The 23,451-nt window shown below is 37.4% G+C and overlaps 1 protein-coding gene across 7 annotated transcripts in view; it reads left to right on the top strand.

Annotated features, from left to right (window-relative positions):
- The window catches only part of ZNF827 (zinc finger protein 827), a 256,489-nt gene that overhangs the window by 75,711 nt on the left and 157,327 nt on the right, over positions 1-23,451 (top strand). For all 7 annotated transcript variants that reach the window (XM_074274621.1, XM_074274620.1, XM_074274622.1 and 4 more), the window contains one exon: positions 12,566-12,787. In XM_074274621.1, the coding sequence (XP_074130722.1) occupies positions 12,566-12,787 (222 nt within the window). The remainder of the gene's footprint in view (positions 1-12,565; positions 12,788-23,451) is intronic.

Here is a 23,451-nt window from a genome sequence, read left to right as displayed (position 1 = left end):
CTGGTTGTTCCTTCTGCGGGGCCCCATCCTTTGGCCTCATAACGGCCCTATTGTTCTCCAGCCGAATTTTCAGCTGGGCTCCCCCAGTGCACCTGCTGCCACTATAGGGTGCAGCTGTTTGCTTGCAGAAGTCTGTGAGTGGCTGTGCCAGTCAGACCACTGTCTGTGCACATTGGAAAACAGTGACAAATTCAAACATGCGGACACCTACTTGTTCCATGAAGGGGGGTGAGGGGAGGAGCGCACCCAACTCAAGGGGACAGAGAAGGAGGCTCTCTCGCAGTAAGCCGTGATCTTCTTCCTCCGTTTTAAACTGAAGCACAAAATAAAAATATAACCTAAGGATGGCACATAAGGTTAAAATTGCAGCGTGGAAAGCTGTTCCAAATTGATCCCAAACTCCCACATTTTTAGATTTCTTAGCTTCAGTGACAGTCCCTGTGACTAGACAAATAAAATCTCTTCCCCAAACCACCATTAGTTGCCCTTTTTCCCAACTGGACCCAAATTAAGTTCTTTTTCTCTTGTATCCCTGGAAGAAAAGTAGTGCTTGTTAGAACTAATGATTCTTCAGACCTAGCTGCTCTTCACTGACCTGAGACAGGCTAGAAATAGCCCTCCCCACCACTTCTGTAGGTTCATGAAAATGTGACCTAGCGGCTCGAAATAAGGATGGAGCCTTTAAGAATCTGATGTGTATTCCCAATTCAGCACTGTCACCTCACATATTTGACTTTGGACTCTAGCTTAGGAGCACCAGAGCAGGGGCGAGAGCAGGGAGAGACTTCCCTCAGATGAGTGGCTGGCTGGATTTAAACCATGGTTTTGTGCTTACCCATAAGCCATTGCTCTTTCTTGTAAAACAATGTTTTCTTTACTAGTTCGTGGTGCTCATGTGAATGAAGGCTCTGAAGGAATCTTTCAGTGCTACTGGTATTTTCTCCTACTGTAAAATATTAAGTAGGAAATTACGTCTGGTAGCCACAGCCAACTTTGCTATGAAAATGGGCTTCATTTGCTTTATTTTGCTTGAAAATTTCCCCAACCTATCTTTTTTTTTTTGGTCCAGAATGTTCCCTAACTACATCATACTTGAAACTGTATCAATAGGTTTGCTTAAATCTTAGTGCTTTCTGGGGCCAAATTAGTTTGGAAAATGCTGTTGTGAGCATAAGCTTAATTCTTTTTTCACCAATGAATTATAGCAATGGAAACTCTACTTTCTAAGCCCCGGGTATTTCCATGGCACTTACAGAATAGGATGTTCAGTGCTGCTCTCTTCTGTTTAAAGGAGAAAGAGAACCGAGTGATATCTAATGAGACGATGCATGGGAGAATGTGGCTGGGGTGACAATGAGCATCAACCGGAGGCAGACACACTCCAAGATCCCCATGTTCTTCCTTGTGCAGCAACACAGAAGGCAACAAGAGGGGCTGCGATAGGCTTTAGTAGAATGTCAGGTACTATAAGGTCTATTATAAGGTTCAAGATCTTTTAAAGTTCAAAAGATGTGGAGAAATCCTTCCTAATTGTTGGGTGCATCAGCAGAGGTCAATTTAAAACCGTGTTTGGAAAATCTTCTATCATTTCTCTTTCTGTAAACTATGCTTTTCAAGACATAAAATTTTATTCTCACTCTCCAAATTGTATCTTTACAGTTGACAGAATCTTGGCACCTTGACTGTCAGGCTGGAATGGTTTTTTAGTTCCCAGTTTTCCAAAATGAAAGATACAAATGATTTTAGCTATTTTAAATCTGGAAAATGGCACAAAGAAAAAAAAATACATCTTCTAGGTTGTGTGTTTTTGACAAAATGAAGACTCAAATCTTCTTAATTTGGGAAGATGGCTTTTTCTTTGGGGCAAACATTTGGCTACATAACTTTAACATGGTGCTTTCAAAGCAAATGGTGAGAAAACTGTGGCATAAAGCATTGCCCCTTGGATATATGCAGCCATGAGGTCAAATCCATACCAGCCTGGGCATGTCACATAGCTCCTAGTGCCCCAAGCAACTCTTTAGGCTCATTGATGAAGGGAGTTTCTTTGGGTTATTCCAGGGACTAAGAAATCACAGGTCTGGTAAAACTAGAATAACAACATAACCCAACCCCCAAAACAAATGAGGATCAGGCAAAATGGTGCTCAGAGAATCTCAGAATTGGGAAGCAACTAAGACACTTTCTAAGAGAATATGCAACAATTGGCTATTTAGCTCTGCTTGTTGCAGGGGGGTTGTCTCCTGAGGCATTCCAATCTCTTTTAGATGTTTTGCCTATATTAGTCTCTATACCCATTGTTCTCCTTTCATTCTCTAAACCAATAGAACAAATCTACTATTGTTCCACAAAAGACACCTTCAGATAGCTTAAGGCAGCAATAGTGTCCACCATTTTAATTTTTTTTCCTTTTTTCAGACTAACTGCTGCTAGTATTCCCAAATGATACTGACATAGCATAATCTCACTCGACTGTCTTGCTACCATCTTGGGAACCATTTTCTAAATGTTCTCTTGCATAACATTTTCCTTCCTAAGGTCTTGGGTCACCAGCCGATCACAGATGCAGTGTGACCCTTCAGGGCAGAGTACTGCCCTGGCACTATGACCTTTCTCATCCTGGACACTATTTCACGTGATGGAGGAGTCAAATATCACATTAGTCCTTTTTTTTTTCTTTTTCTTTTTTTTCCCCCGGCCATGTCACATTGTTGAGTCATTGAGTTTGTGGTCCACTAAAATCAGACCAGATGCTGCCTAGACAGACCTCCTCCAACTTGTGCTGGGAAATTTAATTTTTTTGTTTGAATGGAAAATTTAACTATTTAACTAAATTTAAAATGCAGCTGTAGATTTACTCATAGTCGGTAGACTTTTCTGAATGCCTTTGTTCCATGCGGAAACCTTTCAGTGGTACATAAATCTTTCATTTGTAATTCTTCCTTCTAGAGCTCATGGACTTATAGAATCATTTTAAAATAGTATCAAACTGCATATGGCTGTACCAGTATCTTGGTGTTTCTTTGCTTTTACTTTTTGAGGAGAAAAAGAGAAAACCACAAGATTGTGGTCATGTCGCACTAAACAATGTTAACTCTCTGGCAGGGCAATAAAGCGCTCTGGCTTTCTATGAATCAGTTCTCCTGAAGGAGCTTTCTTCCAAGAGACCTGTGCAGACCTCAGGGAGATACTGGGAAAACTCTCTCCATTTCCACACTCTGGCCCTGCTTCTGCCAACTGGATGATTCTCAAAAATGTCCACTTCCATCTTCAGCTGGAGCTTCTCTTTCATTGTGGCCATATCGCTTCTGCAATAGTCGTTCCCTGATTAGGTGGCTAAAACGTTATGTGTGAGAAGAGCCATTTAGAGACATGACCAATTGACATGATGGAATGCATAGAGCATTGGAAGGGCTGGGTTCAAATCCTGCTTTAGACATTTCCTGGCTGTGTGTCCCTGAAGCAAGGTACTTAACATAAGTCATTTTCTTCCTCTGTAAAATGAAGAGGCTGCATTTGAGATCCTTTAAAGTCTTCTCCAGCTCCAGGGAGAATGGAAGGAAACAAGCATTTATTAAGCACATACTATGTGCCAGGCATATGCCATGCACTTGACAAATGCTATATCCTTTGCTACAACAGCCCTGGGAGGTAGGTACCATTATTATCCCCATTTTACAATCTAGGACACTGAGGCCAGCAGAGTTAAATGACTTGTCTAGGTTCGCCGAACTAGTCAAGATCTGAGGCTGGATTTGAATTCAGATCTCCTGCCTCCAATTCTAGCACTCTATTCACTGTGCCAGCCAGATGCTTTTGACTTCTAGATCTAATCCTATGAATCTGCTTTGAAATATGCTAAATATAGGGACTTATGACATCCTCAGAAAGTCTTCTCCGCATCATCGTCCAACATATATCCTACTACATTCATTCACTCACTGAACAAAGATTTTCTAAGCACCAGCTATGTGTGAAGGCACCGTACTAGTTGCAGTGGGAAATACAAAGAAGAAGGCACTAAGCTGAGGCATACAGAGGCAGAAGTAATTAAAATATAGTGTGAGGTTGGAGGTATATACACCTCAGATGAATGGAGTCTTTGTTACCTCTCCCAGACTCCCAGAGTAAAGGAGTAGAAATATGTGTACACAGAACTCAGGCTCTGACTGTTTTGTCTGTTTGTTACAAAGCCAGGCCAGGTTTTTTTTTCAGCCCCCTTCCTCTCTTAGATGTGTTTGCTTAGGAACATCATGAATGCTTTTAGGTCCACTAGGGATTTTGCTAGTACTGTGTTCTGTCCAGTAATAATCTAAGGTAGTACTTTCTCCAGACAATCGATCTTTATCCCTACAGCTGATCTCTGAATCAGGAAGACCTGAGGTTTGAATGTTACTACGCCCTGGCTGTGTGATCCTGGACGGGTCATTTAATCTCTCTGTGAGCTGCAAATTCCCAAGTTGTAAGAATAGGCACTGCTCTACCTCACAGATGGGGTCCATATCTATTGAAGTGCCAATTTATGGCTGAGGGATGGTAGATTAAATCTTCTCCCCACATAATCAGTGAAATCTTATTTTCACTTTTTCTTTAAGATAATTTGTGTGTCTTCCATATAGAAACATCATATAATTCAACTGAGTAAGCATTTTGGATTATAGATTTAATTATAAAAAGGATCTCCATGTTCATCTAATGAATATAAAATGAGCCCCCTCATTTTTATAGTTAAAGATTGAGATGAAGAGAAATTAAATGAGGCTCCCACATTTCCCCCAGGTTTTAAATCCATCTATTCTTTCCATTGCCCTCTGGTGCCTCCCACGTACAAAATAGCACACAAGCCACTGGAAAGGAAGAAACAGCATTTAGCAAGTGTTCTAAGCACTTTGCAAATAACTCATGTGATCCTCATTACAATCCAAGGAGGCAGGTGCCTGCCATTTTTATTCCCCGCTGTCAGTTGAACAAACCGAGGCAGATAGGTTAAGTGACTGACCCAAGATCACAAAACGAATAAGTATCTAAACTCAAATTTGACCTCAGGTTTTCCTTACTCCCAGTGCTCTAATCATTGTGCCACCTACTTTCATGGAGGAAAGACAAAAGAAAAAATAACCCTTGACCGCAAGTTGTTTATTTACTCTTGGGAGAATGCAATATTTATTCAGCTAAATAAGCATCAGATAATTTGAGGAGAGAGAAAGAAAAGAAAAGAGACAGAGATATAGACAGAGAGATACAGACACAGAGAAAAATAGAGAGACAGAAGCAGATAAAGAGAGACACAGAAAGAGAGAAAACACAGAGAGACAGAGAGACACACAAGATACACAGAAAGAAATCCACACAATGAGACAGGGAGGAAGAGAGTGAGCAATAACTAGAAGGAGGGAGGGAGGAAGACAAAGAGAGAGAAGAGAAAGATTACAAAAACTTTCAGGAGCAGAGGGGTGCTAGTGCCCTCCTGAGATGGTCACCTGACAATGAGAAGAGTTTGTTAAATAATTAAAGTAGATTTAGAAGAAATGAAAATAGTGATTCCTTTTAGATGAGAATAATTTAATTTAAAATGCAAAATAAAAAAAAATTTGATCCAGATTTCTCTCCCTGACAACCCCAGACAGCTTTTGCTTATTTCTCCTATGAATTAATTCATTTTCCTATCCACTCAAACTCAAAACTTCAGAATCATTTTTGATTCAGTTGTCCCTTAAAATCTCCTGTGGTCAGTTAACTAAATACTGTTTCTTTTTTACTATGAGGTGTAACTCAAATCCATATCTACTCCTCCTCCTACTGCTCTGCTAGTCATCCTTTCATACCTTGATTGGAATGGGAAATACAACTTTACTCAATCTTGTATAATACTAAAGTCATATTAGTTCTTCCTGAAATTTTCGTCATTGTCATTTCCTTGTCCCAAATCTTATAGATCAAGTCCAAACTCTTCTTCCTGTTTGTTATTGTCGTTGTCTGTTTGTCTGTTTTTAGGCTCTCTATAATCCAATCTCACCCTTCCTATCCAACCTCATTTCCCAATATTCCCTGGCATTCAATTTCAACTGCAGTCATGTTAGCTTGTTTCCTGGCCTTCCACATTCCATGAGTTTTCCCCCTTTTTCTTGATATCAGTCATTTGCCTCAAATACTCTCACTCTTCCCCCTACCCTCAGACTTTCGAAACCCTGCCAGGCCTTTAAGACACAGCTCAGGTCAGACTTCTTATGTTCTGAGTCAGGGTTCTTAGAGGACATGCTACTTGCCCTCACATAATCCGTTTGAAAACCTCATGAACTTGGATTGTCTCTTGGCAGTGTGTCTCTGTGATAGCTACCATTTGTTAATTGGTAATATTGTAGGTTTTATTTCATAGATACTCTCCTTCCTGCCCCCACCCCTCCTAGACTGATCCTAAGTATTATTCAAAGATAAAAACTAAAGCTTTCAATTTAGCTTCTTACATTTTCCATAATTTTAAATCAAAATAGTATGTTATCTAGTTTATTATTATAAATACAGTAAAGGAGAAATACAATATAATGCAAGACTAAAAGAAAAAAAAAAACAAATAACTAGGTACAAAATGAAAGAAACTTTTGCTTTTTTATTTAAATTTTATCAGTCCCTGCTTAATTAAATCTCGATTTGCTTTTCTATTCCCAGATCTTTTATTTTCTCTCATCCACAATGCATCCAGGTATTGAAAAGCCTTTGACCATTGACTTGTCTTTTTAAAAAAATTGCTTGCAGTTTGGGTGATAGGAGTCATGACCATTTACTATCACCACTTACCATCACCAGATTTCGTGATAGTACAGTTACTTCATACTGATGTTTAATTCTTACTACACAGTTATTTCTTCTTAATGAAAACTACTTTGTTAATCTCAAGGAAGACTTCCCTTCAATCCTTATTCCTTGATCTTTCCTGGTTCAGGTCAGAAATATTAAAAAAAAAAAAAAGAGGAAAAAGAAATTATGCTACAGCTCTTTTATCCCATTTCTCTCTCCTCCTTTCAGTAAACTTTGCAGTCACCCAGTGATTATTTCCTTCAGGAAGAAGTTACCTTAGCAACCAACTTACCAACTCCCTCAACTTCACCCCCTATCCCCCCAATGCTTTTATCTGTGCTCAGTTAGCATTGAATTGCTTCTTTGCTCAGTCCTGCAGTGTTAGAATCTGCTTTGTAAAGAAATCAAAAAACCACATCTAAGCAAAAAGAACAGTTTTTCAACAAGGTTTACAGGGATTTCCTCACAGAAGGCTCATAGACTTTGGTGTCCAGGGACAGTGTGACAAATGGTAGCAAGTAGGGTCTATTTGTCTCTTAATTACAACTAATTAGCCTCTTAGAATTGGAAAATGGAATACTATTCTCCCTCTGGATAACCCTTTCCCAACTTTTACACCATTGTTTATTTCAGTTTAGGTCCCTATAATTTTAAGAAGTTGATTCTTATTCATTAAGATGGTAGTCTTGCCTTAGTGATTTTCCCAATTTATGACCAGAGAATGCTTTGAATGCTGGGAGGGTCTAGCTCAGTTAGAGAGGGAAGATGGCAAAACAGATGCTCTTTTGACAAGAGAGAGCAGCTCTCCTCTCCCTTCCTCCAATACATAGCCAAAACCTCATCTCTGGAATTGCTCAAAGCAGTTGCTCTGAGATAACCCTATCAACTAGTCTTTAGCCATCTTCAATAGTTTGTAGGGAAGGGAAGAAGTATTTGTAAGAATAGAATAAATGAGACATACAACTTCAGTGAGCCACTACCTATAGCTATTCCCATAGCAAATCCTGAAAAAATAGAGAAAATTGCTTTTCACTTCACATATTTCTGCATCCCTGGGTTTTGGGTTTTTTTTTTTACACTGGGATAATAAAAAGCTGGCAATTACGCAGTCATGTCATTAATTTCAAAGTGTAGGTTTCATAGTGCTGCTGTCAGTATAAATATTTCTGATCACTTAGAAATCTATTTGCAGGCATGGTAGCCTTCAGATGTGCATTTTCATACTTTTCATCTAGCCTTTTAATTGTGAATTAAGTACAAAAGTGCAATAGTGTGGTGAATTAAAGACTGGGCAAATAAAAGTCTCCAGCATCCTTCCTAGTTATATCTTGAGATTTCTCTCCATTTTTCTGGTAGGTACTAGTTTTATGCCCAAGGATTCTTTGACAGATCAGAATGAAAACCAGGTACTTCCTGCCTTCCAAATTTAACAATTCAGTTTGGGTCGATTTTGTTCTACTATCTTATCCAAGAAACTTCCTCCTATGGGCATTGGAGTCTTTAGAGAAATATTATCAATCTACTTTGGGGTTTTCACACACAAAGTTCCACCTCCACATCTCGATGACTTTGCACTGGCTATTTTCCCAGGGATGGAGTATTCTCACTTAATACAACTTTTAGAATCCCCTGCTTGCTTTCAGACTCAGCTTCCCACCAGGAAGCCCTTCCCCAGTGTTCCCAGCTACTAATTGTCACACCTTTGAAGGTTACCTGTTATCTACTCTGAATGTATCTTGTAGATACTGATTTTAGATATGGTCTCCTTTGTGAGATTGTTAACTCCTTAGAAGGCAGGCCCATTTTTGCTTTTGTTTTTGCTGGTTTTTTTCCCCTTCCCTTAGCACCCTAAGTCTAGAACATAGTAAGAAAACTAATGTTCAGAGAAAGAGAAACATATATACAAAGTTACATAGTGAGTAAATAGTAGTCTAGACTTGAAACTATGGGTCATCTTTTCACTATTTCCACTATTCTTCTCAACCTCTTTCCCCAAGAGTGAGATAAAGTGGCAATATAAAAATATACATCCATTTTAAACATTTTCATTCCACCTATAAGAGTTAATTCACTGAAATTTTATTAAAGTATGGAAGAATCAGAGAAAGCATGGTTATTTATTTGAAAATATGCTGGCTTTTAAGTCAATGGATCTGGAGGCAAATATGAGCTTCATTTTTTGGACAATGCATTTCTCATCTTCTGTATTTCTAAAATGAAAGTGTTATATTAGATGACTGCCATCTACCCTTTATATATTCAGCTTGTATAATATATTGTCTTCCCCCTAGAATGTAAGCTTCTCAAAGGCAAGAGCTATTTTACTTTTCTTTATAACCTTAACACTTAGCACAGTGTCCAATACATAGAAAACACTTAATGCTTATTGATTGACTGTTTTAGGGATAAAGTCCTTTACAGTTTTAAATCTTTGGCTCTATGATTCCATTCTATGAAGACTATCAATAGTACATGTTGTGCTTCATTCAGGTGATAGTCAATAAGGGCTCTTCACTGTTCTTAATGTTATAGCTAGAACGAGTAAATGACAGGGGTCAGCTAGTCCATTATCCTTAATTTGGAGATGATTCTAAGGCCCAGAGAGGTTGAGCAGCTTACCTAGTGTCACACAAATAAGTCCATGACAGATTGGGATTTAATTTCAAGTTCCAAAAAAGTGTCAAGAAAGAAAGTAGCTGCAGAAGGAACACTCTCATTTGAGAGATAAAGGACATATTTCTCCTCCTAGTCATATCTTTGATAATTGTTGCTTAGAGGGATGGATTCTAGTGGACTCCTTGAAGCTTACTGACAGCTTTTCCATCAACAGTGATAAAGTCTAATGGGAAAGGTGGTGGTTCCAAAGACAATTGAATTATGTCCTATGTTGTCCATCTTTACAAAGCTTCAAGCTTTATTTTGAAAGTTTTGATCATGTCCTTATTGGTTTCTCCAAGTATTTCCAATGATCCTTACTATGATTCGTTTGGGGTTTATCTCCAGAATTTACCTGGTTATTTAGAAACCTGTTATTCATTTCATTCATTAAAATACTTTTATTTCATTTCAGCATTGAAATTTGGTCTTGAGAACTAGATAGGTAAGCAGCATTCTGTTTCTGTATGTTGGGAGTCTTGGAGAGTAAATTAGAAAGAAAAGTTTATAATCCTGTTTTTAAGCTTTAGGGTCTGAGAATTGGGTTTGATTTCCTTTATAATAAAAAAATTATGATTCACTTAATTTGTTAAACTGGAATGGGGCTCTTAAAAGAGTAATCTACCAGGAACTGCCAAAGTCTTAATACATCTTCCTCAAAAAAATAAATAAGTGAATGAATGAATGAATAAATAAATAAATGAATGAATGAACAAATAAATAAATACATAAATAAATAAATAAATAAATAAATAAATCAAGTCTTATTAAACTAAGTAAAAATTAAGTATGTTTTAAAGATCTTGATTGTAACAAGGGGTCAGTTGAGCAGGGACTAATTGGCCTCTTGTCAGAGATATCATAGAAGACATTTATGTTTACAAGTTGGACTAGATTCATCTCTAAGTTACCTGATAGCCATTTTAAGTATTTGGGGTAGAACTGGGAGGTTCACACCAATGATTTCTCAGTATAAAAACTCCCCAAGTGCAGTAGATTGTGTAGATTCTCATTAATTTAGAGTCCTAGGGAGTTACCTGGGGTACTAAGATATAGTACAAAGATATGATTTGCTCACAGTCATGCAGTTATTATTTGAAATAGACATAAGTCTGATGTAGTCTAAGGTTAGCCTTCCATTTACTATGCCATGCCGGTATCACTTTCAACTATTAAATTTCTTTGAAAATAATAAGCGATATTATGAAGTTAAAAGAGATTTGCTTACCTTTCACCTGCTTGCCATTTTTTTTTCTGCTTTGTATGGGATTGACCATGTCAGGGAATTTCTGACCTACAGAGCCAAGTTCACTGACTTTTATTCTGTTCTGTGATTTTATCCTATCCATTGAGAAGATAAAAAACATGATGCCAATTATACACACAAAATATTTCCAATTAGCTATATTGCCAAAAAAACCAAAAATAAGAAACAAAAAGTGAAAACATTATGTTGCATATCCACTTAGAGTTCATCAGTTCTCTCTCTGGATAGCATTTTTTAACCTGAGTCCTTTGGGATTATCTTGGATCATTTGTATTGATCAGAGTAGCTAAGTCTTTTACTGTTAATTATTGTTACAACATTATTGTTACTGTGCAATGTTCTCCTGATTCTGCTCACTTCACTTTGTATGAGTTCATATAGGTCTTTCAGGTATTTCTGAACCCATTCTGCTCATCATTTCTTATTGCACAATAGTATTGTCATAGTCATAATACCACAAATTGCTCATCCATTCTCCAACGGATGGACCTCTCCTCAATTTCTAATTCTTTGACAATAATAAGAACTGCTGTAAATATTTTTGTACATCTAGTCTCTTCTCCTTTTCTTTAATATCTTTGGGGTACAGACCCACTAGTGGTAGTGGTGGTAAAAGGGTATACACAGTTTTGTAGCCCATTGGACACAGTTCGTAATTGTTCTCCAGATTGTCAGACCAGTTCATAAATTCACCAACAGTGCATTTAATGTCCCTGTTTTTCTACATCCATCCAATATTTGTCATTTTCCTTTTCTGTTATGTTAACCAATCTGATAAGCATGCAATGCTTCAGAGATGTTTTACTTTGCCTTTTTCTAATCAATAATTATTTGATAGCTTTGGTTTCTTTTTCTGAAAATTGCCAATTCTTATCCTATGACCATTTATTTATGGCCATTCCCCATCAATCGGGGAATGACTATACATTTGAGAAATAAGTCTTTTTTCTAGCTAAACATCTTGACAATGTTTATATTTGTCTATAAAGTGGCCCAAGAAAAGAGAAGTGGATCCCAATATGACTTCTGGAAGGAGAGTTCAAATTCTTTATGACCTTCTGATACTATGACTCCTGAGGATCAGTAATGCCCTCTACATTTAAAAAGATGAGATTTTATTTCTCTTTTTCTGTTTGGTTCATTCATTACTCTATGCTATCACTGCCCTTCTCTCCTTTATAGTTACTAATATTGCCTCCTCATTAACATATTAGGATGTTTTAAGGCAGACAATAACTTATATGGATTATTATCTACATTGTCTTTGACTCCTAGCTTTAGTCTTTTAAGACTAGAAGGAACATACAATGGAAAGAAGTCTTCTGAAACACAAAGAGAACGTGTCCTCCATTTTTTGAGTGGGCAATAACTTTGGAATTATTAAATCTCCAAAAGATGAAAAAATGCTTCCCGCTCCCTTCATTAATGGAACATTTTATATATTTGTATTTGATAATTGGCTGTTATGATTATATTATGATATGAACTTCCTTTGGTTCCTCACTGCTCTATGTTTAGAAGTGTGTCCAATGGGCTATAAAACTGTGAATACCCTTTTATCCAACAATACCACTACTAAGTCTATACCCCAAAGATATCAAAGTAAAGGAGAAGAGACCTAGATGTACAAAAATATTTACAGCAGTTCTTATCATTGCCAAAGAATTAGAAATTGAGGAGAGGTCCATCAATCAGGGAATGGATGAGCAAGTTGTGGTATTATGATTGTGACAGAATACTATTGTATAGTAAGAAATGATGAGCACAACCCATTCAATTCCAGATTTCTTTGGGTTTTCTTTTTATTTGTTTACTTGTTAGCTTTACTTTTCTCCTCTTCCTCAACAGCGGCAAATCAGAAGGAACCCATGACTCTTACATTGAAAGTGAAAGAGGAGCCGAAGGATGAAGAAGTTTTAAGTTCGACGTTGCCTCAGTCCAGCTATGTGTTCAGGCCGGGATCTGAAGTGTCAGCCCCCAGCCTCCCCGAGGATACCATGAAGCCACAGGAAGGGCTAAGGAGGGATATGTCTGTCAAAGCAGCATCAGAGCTTCTTATGAAGCTATCAGGTATTTGATTTATTCTGAAATAATAATATTCTGATAAATACACATAAGTATAGGTACAGGTGTGTATAGGTATGCACGTGTATGTGTCCACATATATATGTGGACTACTGGTGTCTGACCTGTGGCAGAGACTTCTGAGCACAAACTGGTGTGATCAACCACAGCTGGACACACTGTACATTGATCATGACAAAGTGATGTTATTTTGGTTCTCTTCATGAGCGAAGGACAATAACCTGTCATATATACACAGAGGTTTGTATACATATACATAGAATGAAATTTATAGGAGCTGCTTCCTGCAAAAGTTGTGATTAATCCAGCAACCTCTATATTGTCACATCATGGCATTCAGTCTAGGAGTGAGCTCATTACTGATTTTATTTTCTTCTTACAGATGTGCATGTGTGTGTTCTTTCGAATGTGTTCACTGTGTGCTCATCTCAATATGGGCCGATGAAGTTCTGTGCATATTTGTACAGTGCACAAGTTCTGAAAAGTAGTGCTTTTTGAGAAATTATCTGTAAACTGAACTAGAGTCTAGTCATGCAAAGGCTTTATAACCTTAAATCAGCAATGTTTTCTAAAAAGGGGGGCCTTTTATTTTAATTTTAGGGGCTTTGAATTTTATATCTTTCCTTCCTCCTTTCCCTCCTCCCTCCATCCTTCCCTCTCTTCTTCCTCTCTCTTTTTCTTCCTTCCTTTCTTCCTTCCTCTCTCCTTCCCTCTTTCTCCCTCCTTTTATTCTTTTCTTGCTCCTTCCTTCCTTCCTTCCTTCTTTCCTTCCTTCCTTCCTTCCTTCTTTCCTTCCTTCCTTCCTTCCTTCCTTCCTTCCTTCCTTCCCTACTTCCTTCCTTCCTTCCTTCTTTCCTTCCTTCCTTTCCTACTTCCTTCCTTCCTCCCTTCTTTCCTTTTTCCTCCCTCCTTCCCTTCCTTCCTTCTTCACCCTTTCCCTTCTTTCTCCCTCCTTTCCTTCTTTTCTTGCTCCCTCATTCCTTCCTTCCTTCCCCTTATTTTGTTCCCTCCTTCCTTCCTTCCCCCCTCCTTTTTTAACTCCATGGGCTTCTTGTGTGACAATTCTCTCCACCATTGTAAACTATCAGTAACTCATCTTCAACATATAGTATCAGAGAGCTGTTTGGGACACTAAGAGGCTAAGTCACTTAATATTATTCACAGAGCCTTCAGATTACTGAACCCATGTCTTCATGGACCTACAGCCAGCATCTACTATGCCATGTCACTGCTCTATATTATTTAAATGTATATTAAAATACTGTCTTTTGACTAAGAAAGCACAAGGGAAAGTCATCGAAAATTATTCTTGGAGAACAACCTGAGTTCAAATCCTGTTTCTGAAGCTTATTAACTGTGTGACTAAGCAAATAACTTAGGCTTGCTGGTCTTCACCTTCCTGATCTGAAAAATTAAAGAATTAGACGAGATAACTTCTACAGTCATTTCCATATTCAAGTCCAGAGTCCTAAGTAATTTCCAACAAAGCAGCCAAAAAGATATTTTCTGAATGAAAAATTATATCACGAGATATTATGCTAATTTGTCTATATCTTCATGTGTGTTGCCTGACTAGTTAACTCATGTCATCTCCCTGAATGTATGGCATATTTTAAATGCCAAATTATATAATTATTATCAAATACAAGAATAAAATCCTAGTAGCTTGAAATGAAATATATGCCCATAGGAGCTTGTTTATCTTATATATAAGCATTTAACTGAGCTTACTTAATTTTAGCCCAAGGTATCTCTTTACCTTTTTGAAATTTGGAATGAAAATTCAAGCTAGTTTTTTTAAAATCCCACAAAATACTCAGCAGTTATATGACACCAATCATAATACACTGGTTTTCAGAAGGGATTTTTAGGTTCTGTATTTAAAATGCTGGGTGAGGAGTCAAGAAAACCTGGTCTTAAGTCCTGTCTCTGATACTGACCACCTGTGGAATACTGGGCAAATCTATGAATCTCCATATTAATCTCTAGCAATTCCCTAAATTTATTTGGTAAGTCCTTGGTGGTTGGAGGAAGGAGTCTCTGCACACTGCCCCTTAGTGTCTTGTGGTATTTAAAATGCTAACACAAAGGTAAAACAGCTTGCACTTTGGAACTTTCACTGAGTGTGAAAGAGGAGGAATGAATAAGCCAAACTCCTTTATTGGGCTCTGCAATTTCATCAGCAATTCTGACCGTGTTTCTAGCAGATCAATAGGTTAGAAAGAAGAAATGAATAGTGATTTACTTGGCAGATAATGTGCCCAGACAATTGGAGTTCCTTTGTTTGCCAATGGGTTGGGGGATCCAAGGCTTCCCTTCTCTTGATGGTAACAGCACATATAAGACTGTCTCCATTGAATGCTTTGCTGTGACTTGGGGTTTTGTCTCATGCAGGACTTCTTTAGTTCTCCTGTTTAGTTTAGTTTTATTTTAATCTTTCAGAAAGCATTTCAAACCATCCCATGCAAAAGGCTAAAAAATTCTGGAAAGACTGAAGCCATTTTAGAGAGTTTAAAAGGTTTAAAAAATGGAAGGATGGTTTTCAAGCCCATTCAACCAAATAATCTGCCTATGATTCTTCCATAATCATTCCATGATTAAGAGTAGTTTATTTAACCCATTGACCAATTTTGTAGACAGGCTGGGGCACAGCAACATTTGCAGATCCCTCCCAACAGGGTTTCCAGACTACTTTCTAAGATAGCAAAGGCTAACGAGGCACAGCTACAGTATGGATAGGTGCTAGACTTGGAGTCGGGACACCCTGGATTCAAATCATGCTTCAGACACTTATGGCTTGTGTTATCTAGGCAAATGTTTAATCTCTCAGTAGAATAGGAATAGTAACTGTTCTTAGCTCTCAGGATTATTAGAGGATCAAATAAAAGTGCATGAAAAACTCCTTGCAGACCTTAAAATTATATGATGATAAGTTTTTATTATTTTTTGTACTGATACTCAGCCATGACCATGTCCAGATTTAATCAGATATGTTGAGCCTTGAAGACAATGTGCAGAAGGGATGAGGTGCGAGAATTGAGGGTAAGAGATCCCCTCTGGTCCATGTCACCAGATTCCTTGAGAAAGATTTCACAAACCTGAAGTCTATGGCAAAAGGGGATTTCTTTGCACTAAAAAGACAGTTTGCTAATTAGACAACTTTCTTAGTGGGCAAAATCCTGTTAGGACTATTGCAAAGATGGGTTTACACAGAGAAGAAAATATCTTCATCAGTGGGCTAAATCCAGAAGGGCAAATAGATCCTGATTAGGAATTAGCAAAGGTGGTTAAGAAAACAGTACACTGATTAGGAATTTGGCAAAAGATTCAGGGTTCAGAATCATCTTTTTTTAGCCTTCTGAGGCTTTATTGGGGTTTACTTATTTTGGGAAGGGTGTTGTCTAGGAAAGGTGTGCCCCTCCCAGGGTTTGAAAGTCAGCACGAATTTCCTCCAAAGGGGGATGCAGTTTACTTCAGGGCCCCCAAAAGGTTAAAGAAAGAAAGTTACATGAAATTGAAGTGTAATTTTCTCACTTTCTTTTTCTTATTTTTTAAAAAATATGGCTAATATTTCTAATCATATGAAAAATGCCGTAAATCACTATTCATTAAAAAAATGCAAATTAAGACTACTTTGAGGTACTACTTCATACCTCTCAGATTGGCTAAAATGACAGGAAAAGATAATGAGGAAAGTTGGAGGGGATGTGGGAAAATTGGGACACTGATGCATTGTTGATGGATTCATGAATTGATCTAACCATTATGTGTAAGTTCCAGGCTAGCTCCCTGGAGACCTCAGGGTCAGCCAGAGTCAGGATAAGCAAAAGTCCTTGGTCTTTAGCGGGAGAACTGAAGGAGATGGGCAAAATTGACACAAACTCTCCACCAACTTCCCTTCTCCTGGTCCTCCTGCAAAGTGAATCTGGCTTGTCTCACTCCACCCTTTAATCCCTTCTACAATTATCTGTATACACCAAATCCAGCCAGCACAGAATAGTAAGAAGGGCCATTTTCCAAACATATGCTGATAGAGTATTGTCCAATAGGTAATTAGCCTTAAGTGCTCGGTTGTCTGATTCAAGCACACCTTTTAAGAGTTTCAGCCCTTTACAATTATGGACAGAAATGTGAAACTATGCCCAAAGGGTTATCAAAACTATACATACCCTTTAATCTAGCAGTGTCACTACTAGCTCTGTATCTCAAAGAAATCATTAAAAAAAAAAAAAAAAGGGAAAAGGACCCACATTGCAAAAATGCTTGTGGCAGCCCTTTATGTAGTGGCAAGGAAGTGGAAATTGAGTGGTTTGCCCATTGTTTGGGGAATGTCTGGATAAGTTATGGCATATGAATATAATGGAATATTATTGTTGTATAAGAAACAATCAGCAGGATGATTTCAGAAAGGCCTGGAGAGACTTGCATGAACTGATGCTAAGAGAAGAAAGTAGAACCAAGAGAACATTATACACAGCAACACCAAGATTATGTGATGATCATTAGCTCTTTTCAACAATAAGGTGATCCAGGCTAATTCCAATAGATTTATAATGGAGGGAGCCATTTGCACCCAGAGAGTAATTGTGGGGACTGAATGTGAATCACAAAATAGTATTTTCACCTTTTTTGTTGTAGTTGTTTTCTTGCTTGTTTTTTTCTTTCTCTTTTTTTTTCTTTTTGATCTGATTTTTCATATGCAGCATGTTAAATGTGGAAATGTTTAGAAGAATTGCATATGTTTAACTTGGATTACTTGCTGTCTAGAGGAGGGGGAAGAGAAGGAGGAAAATTTGGAACACAAGTTTTTGTAGGGTGAATGTTAAAAACGATCTTTTGAAAAATAAAAAGCTATTATTATAAAAAAGAAATATGGCTAATATAGAAATATTTTTGAATTATTTCTTATTTGTAATTGCTATTTTTTGCCTGCCTTTTCAGCGTAGTGGGAGGAGATAAGAAAATTTGGAACCCACAATTTAAAAAGAAAGAATCTTGAAAATAAATAGGTAACCCTTTGGGGAAAAAAATGATGGAAGCTCAGGTAATTAATCCTCACTATAAAATTTGCTTGAGAATAGAAGGTAGAATATGTTTCCTTTAACCAGTGCTACACCCCAATTGATGGCAATTTATCTAGAGTAATTTAGCTGGAAATTCTTTTTCTTTAGGAAATTGAGACCCATAGAGTTTGAATCTTGCCCAGTGACACAGGGGATAGAACCCCAAGTTAAATGTTATCTGATTCCAAATTCATTACTTTCCTTTCTGTAGTATAAGTTGCAATATGTAGTGTATTTCTTCTGATAGGTAAGATCTTTGAAGGCATGGATTGTGTCATTTTTTTCTTCCATTTTTTGTATCCTTAGTGCTTAGTCTAGTACTTGGCTTAATGTAGGCACATAATAGATGTCTGTTGAATTGAATTGATTTGAATTGTGCATACTGAGTAATATTAGAGAATGGTGATGAAACTTGTAAATATTTCATGTTGTGATATTGGATGGTAGCCAAGACTTGCATTAGCTGGGTCACATCTTTAGAGAAGAAACAACCCTTCTGCTTCCACAACATGGAAAAGAATAATGACTTAAGGAACTAACCCTAATTTCCCAGAATTTATGGCTCTCAAATTCTTAGAACCTCAGGACTGAAACTTTAGATATGAAAACCCAGTGGAAATTGAATATTATAGATATGTATGGGAGAGGTGAAGAGAGTAAATATATGACTTGAAATTGATTTACTTTTTTCTTCCTTTCTTCTTTTTTCTTTTCTTTTCTTTTCTTTTCCTTTCCCTTCTCTTCCCTTCCTTTCCTTCATTTTTCCTTCCCTTCCCTTCCCTTTTTTTTCCTTTCCCTTCCCTTTCATTTTTTTCTTAGTTTCCCCAGTGCTTGATGCACACTAAGTCCTTAAGAAATGCTTATTACTTGATTTATTAATAGATATAAGGAAATCCTGGTGAAGGAATTCCTTGGCAAACATAGATCTCTAACCCAATCTGCAAAGTAGAATCTTAAAGGGTTGGTTGGGGCACCAAGAGATTGTTACTTGCCCAAGCTCACACAGCAATTGTAAGTCTTTCTAATTCCAAAACTGACTCCTTACCTACTATATAATTCTACCTCTTTGAGATTCTTTAAAAATTAAATTATACTATACCTAGAACAAGCCAAAGCATGGTCTTTATTTTTAGGTATATTTTATTGATCTTTTGAGTTCCTCAGAGTAAAAGTGCTCTGTATTGGTGTTTCTCAAAGCAGAGGTCATGACTTTTTGGAGATCAAGTGTAGCTCATTAGAACAATGAATCCCCAAAGACTGGAACAGCATACACCTTACTGCTGGTTTATTTTTCTTATTTTTCTTTCCTTCCTCCAAATTCCCCTAGTTCCCTCATATACACCTTATCCTCCACCCTCTTTGCATTACCATCACTTTCCCCTGGTTCAAATCCCTCATGAATCATACCTAGATAGCAGTCAGGAGCCTGATCATTAAACTTAAGAAATAAAGAAAACAAAAGAAAACTGATAAAACTTTTCCCTTCTGATAGAATGGAAATGTGGACTGGTTTATCTTTTAGAGATGAAGTAATGTCGGCATTAGGTATCTCAGGATGGCAAAAGTTAAAAGCTCTGGTCTTTGTCATACTGAGATAAATATGGCAGCAAAAACTGTATTTAGAAACTGGTTGAGTCATAAGTTTGAGCCTATCTTCTCTCTACCACCTTTTCCAACAATTTTTTTCTCAATAATATTTTATTTTTTCAAATACATGTAAATAGAGTTTTCAGCATTCATTTTTGTAAGATTTTGCAATCCAAATTTTTTTTCATAATTTTCTCATAAGAAAGGGAGGAACCCTTTCTTATGCCTTCCCCGTGACAATAAGCAATCTGATATAAGTTATACATGTACGATACTTTTAAATATATTTCATACTTGACATGATGTGCAAAAGAAATCAGGCCAAAAGGGAAAAGAAAAAACAAAAAACAAAACAAAACAAAAAAAAAAAAAAAAAAAAAAAAAACAACAACAACAACAACACAAGAAAAAGCAAACAAAAAGTGAAAGTACTATGATTCTATCCACATTTAGTCTCCAAAGCTCTCTGGATGTGGATGGCATTTTCTATCCTAAATCTCTTGGTACTGTCTTCCATAGTTGCACAGAAGACAGGAGCTAAGTCTGCGATAGTTGATCATTGCATAATCTTGTTGTTGCCATATACAAAGATCTCCTGGTTCTGCTCACTTCACATTGCATCAGTTCATGTAAGTCTCTCCAGTACTCACCAAAATCAATCTCTGATCATTTCTTATAGTATAATAATAATCTATAACATTCACATACCATAACTTGTTCAGCCATTCTCCAACTGATGGGCATCCACTGAGTTTCCAGTTCCTTATAACCACAAAAAGAGCTGCTATAAACATTTTTGCCTCTTTTATGATCTCTTTGGGATATAGACCTAGTAAGGACACTCCCAGCAGTTTAGAATATTGGCCCTAGCACTGGAATGGGAGCTGAAAGAACTGTGTTTGATTGATGCATCCTAGACTCATTTTACATGTGACTATGGCTGAGTCATTTAACCCACCCAAACCTGATTTTCCTAATCTCTGAAATGGACACACTAAAGTCTTATAACTACTTATTAGGGTAGATAATCTTGTGTTAGCTTTAAGAAGATAGCATATGCAAAGTGCTTTGCAACTTTAAAATGCTATGTATCATCAGTTATCACTGACCTCCATATTGGTACACCTTAACTACTGTCTCTGGTTTCTTATCCTGGATGGTTGTCTTCATAACTTTCTGCAAATCCTCCATGCTTATAAATTAACACGACACAAATCTGCTTAATTTTGACAGTGTTCACTTATTATATAATACTTTTCAAAACACTAAATGTGCTGATACTAAAAACTGACAACTTAGCTCACAAGAAAACACTGAGATGAGATTTTTGTCCCAAATTCAAGATAAATCTAACTTTTAAAAGTCCTAGCTGGCAATATTCACAGAATAAAAACATGTATCTATATATCTTCTAGGGCCCAGCTTCTTAAATTTTGGTTCACAATCCCACATGGGGTTCATAATTAAATGTGGGGGTTGTAAAATTATGATTTTATTATCAATAAATGCTTGATATATATATATATACACATACTTATTTTATATACTTATATATTGGGGATCATGCTAAAATTTCTTGGGTGAAAAGCAGTCACAAGTGGAAAAAGTTTAATAAGCTCTGGTCTAGAGCAGTCTAAATCATTCTGAAGAAGACAACTGTTCCCAGTTGCTCTAAAGATCAGCTGTTCTCTGTATTGCAGAAAAGTAGTTCACTACAGTTTGAAGCTTCTCAATAAAATTTTAAAAAAACGTTAAAAGAGTTGGAGATTTTAGATGTCACCCTTCTGGTAAGAGATAACATGGCCCCATACATCTTGGAAAGAGAAACACATACATATATGAGTGTCATATTCAGAGAACCCAGTGCTGGATCCATTATGGTATTGGTGGAGAATTAGAGATGTCAACAACCTGAAATCCATCCACTCAATCTTTCACTGCCTGAGGAATGTCTCCAGCAGGTGCAGCCTCATCCTGGGTCATCTTGGTCTGCTGAACAGCTTCCGTGTTTTGTTTTCTTAAATGAGTAATTTATTGAGATCATAATTTTAAACAATAACAAAACCAATTACACTTTCATTCTGAACTATTTTTAAACATTAAAAAGTTGGCCTCCAATACACAGAGATTTAGAACGTATCACTTATAACTCCCTCCCTCCTTCTGAGTTCCCTTCCATTGTCTTTGCTTAGGCAATCACCTTTGAATCTGTGCTCGTGCTTTCCTTGTAGGTGGGAGGTGTATATACCGGCCTTCTTGTTCTGTTATCTTTACTGCACATTTTTTAAAAATACATCTCCTCATTATTTGTCTTTCTTAATTGCATTGTAAGGAGTTCTGGACTTGGTAGCAGAGAACCTCAATTCTACTGTTTATTTTTGCTGTGACCTTGGACAGCTCAGTTTACCTTGCAAGGCTTTAGTTTAAAGATCTGGTTAGTTTAGATGATCACCAAGGTCATTCTCTAGCTCTAAACCTCTTTTTTCTGACAAAATATTACCATCTTTTAGTTTGTTCAGCCGTTCCTAACAGTTGGACATTTAGGTTGTTTCCAAAGTTCTGTGATTACAAATAATGCTACTGTCTTTGAACAGGATTTTTTTTCCTTTTAGGTAACACTTTCATGGTATTTTTCCTTATAATAGAATTATTAGGTCATTCAATTTTATTAAGCCACATTTCCCCTATACCTACTACGTGCCAGACACAGGTGCATTTGTGTTTGGGAGTATTCTTAAAATAACTTCATGGTCCCCTGGGAACCCACAGGATCAAAGCCCAGAACCACTTAATTTAAACTTTTCAAAACTACTCAGTTGCCAACAAGAAGCACATTGAGAAAGGTAAGAGGCTTTGGGGGACAGAATGTCCTCTAATAGTATCAGTAATGAAAGTAGTTGCTCACGTGGTAAATCATGTTCTCAGCCCTGGAGTTAGACAGCCATGTCACTATGGGATACAAACACCATTCCTGCATTCATGGAGCTCACATTCTAATGGGGGGAAGTATTCTTTTAGTCAGAGGAAATTTTTTAAAAATCTGATTATTTTTCAAAACTCTCATAATGTGTGCTTCCAGGGAGATCTCCCCCAAAAGTCTATGAACATGCTGTTCTAAAATCAATTTCATGACTACTAAATGGGGGAGACATGATCACATAGAAGATTTCCTGGGGGAAAATCTGGAGATTTTAGTGGACCACAAGCTCAGTATGAGTCAGCAGGATGACATAGTAGCCAAATAACAAGAAAATCTTAATGTCATCTTTGGCTAGAGGAGAGACATAATTTCCTGAAATCACTGGAAAAGGAGAGTTCCATTGTACTGTGCCCTCATCAGACAGAATTGTATTCCTTTCTGCAAGGCCTCATTAATTCAGATGAGCACTGGCAAACTGGCAAGTTTCCAGAGGAGGGCAATGAGAATAGCACAAGTGCTGAGTCTGTGTCGTAGGAGGATTGCTTAAAAGAACTGGGAATTTGTAGCCTGGAGAAGAGAAGGCTCAGGATAGATCTGAGAGCATCATGTGGAGAAGATGGGTTCTGAAAAACCTCAGAGGATGGAACTGGTAGAAGATGCAAAGAGGCAAAATTGGCACAATATTAGGAAAGACTTCCAAGTAATTAGAGCTATCCCAAAATATAATGGGTTGTCATGAGAAGTGGGTGGGTTTCCCGTCCTTGGAGGACCTCAAGCAGAGGCTTGTCACTATGTTATATAGACAAGTACATTTGGGTGTGGGTTGGAGTGGATGACTTTGAAATCTCTTCCGGCTCTCACATTCTATGATTCTGTATTCATATCTTTTGACCATTTATCCACTAGGGAATGCTGACCAATTTCTTTATCACTGTAGTAAAATATCTATTATTCTTCTCCCTATCTGCAGTCCCAGTCATGAAATCCCCAAGCAGATGCTGACCCTTTCACAGGCAGTTGCCAAATCTATCCACTTGGCACTTTCTCTGGGATTAAAAACTCTCTCTCTCTCTCTCTCT

Source organism: Sminthopsis crassicaudata, chromosome 6 (genome assembly GCF_048593235.1).
Source record: "Sminthopsis crassicaudata isolate SCR6 chromosome 6, ASM4859323v1, whole genome shotgun sequence".
Lineage (NCBI taxonomy): Eukaryota > Metazoa > Chordata > Mammalia > Dasyuromorphia > Dasyuridae > Sminthopsis > Sminthopsis crassicaudata.
The sequence above is the reverse complement of the archived record's forward strand: the minus strand, read 5'-3'. Positions and strand labels throughout refer to the sequence as shown.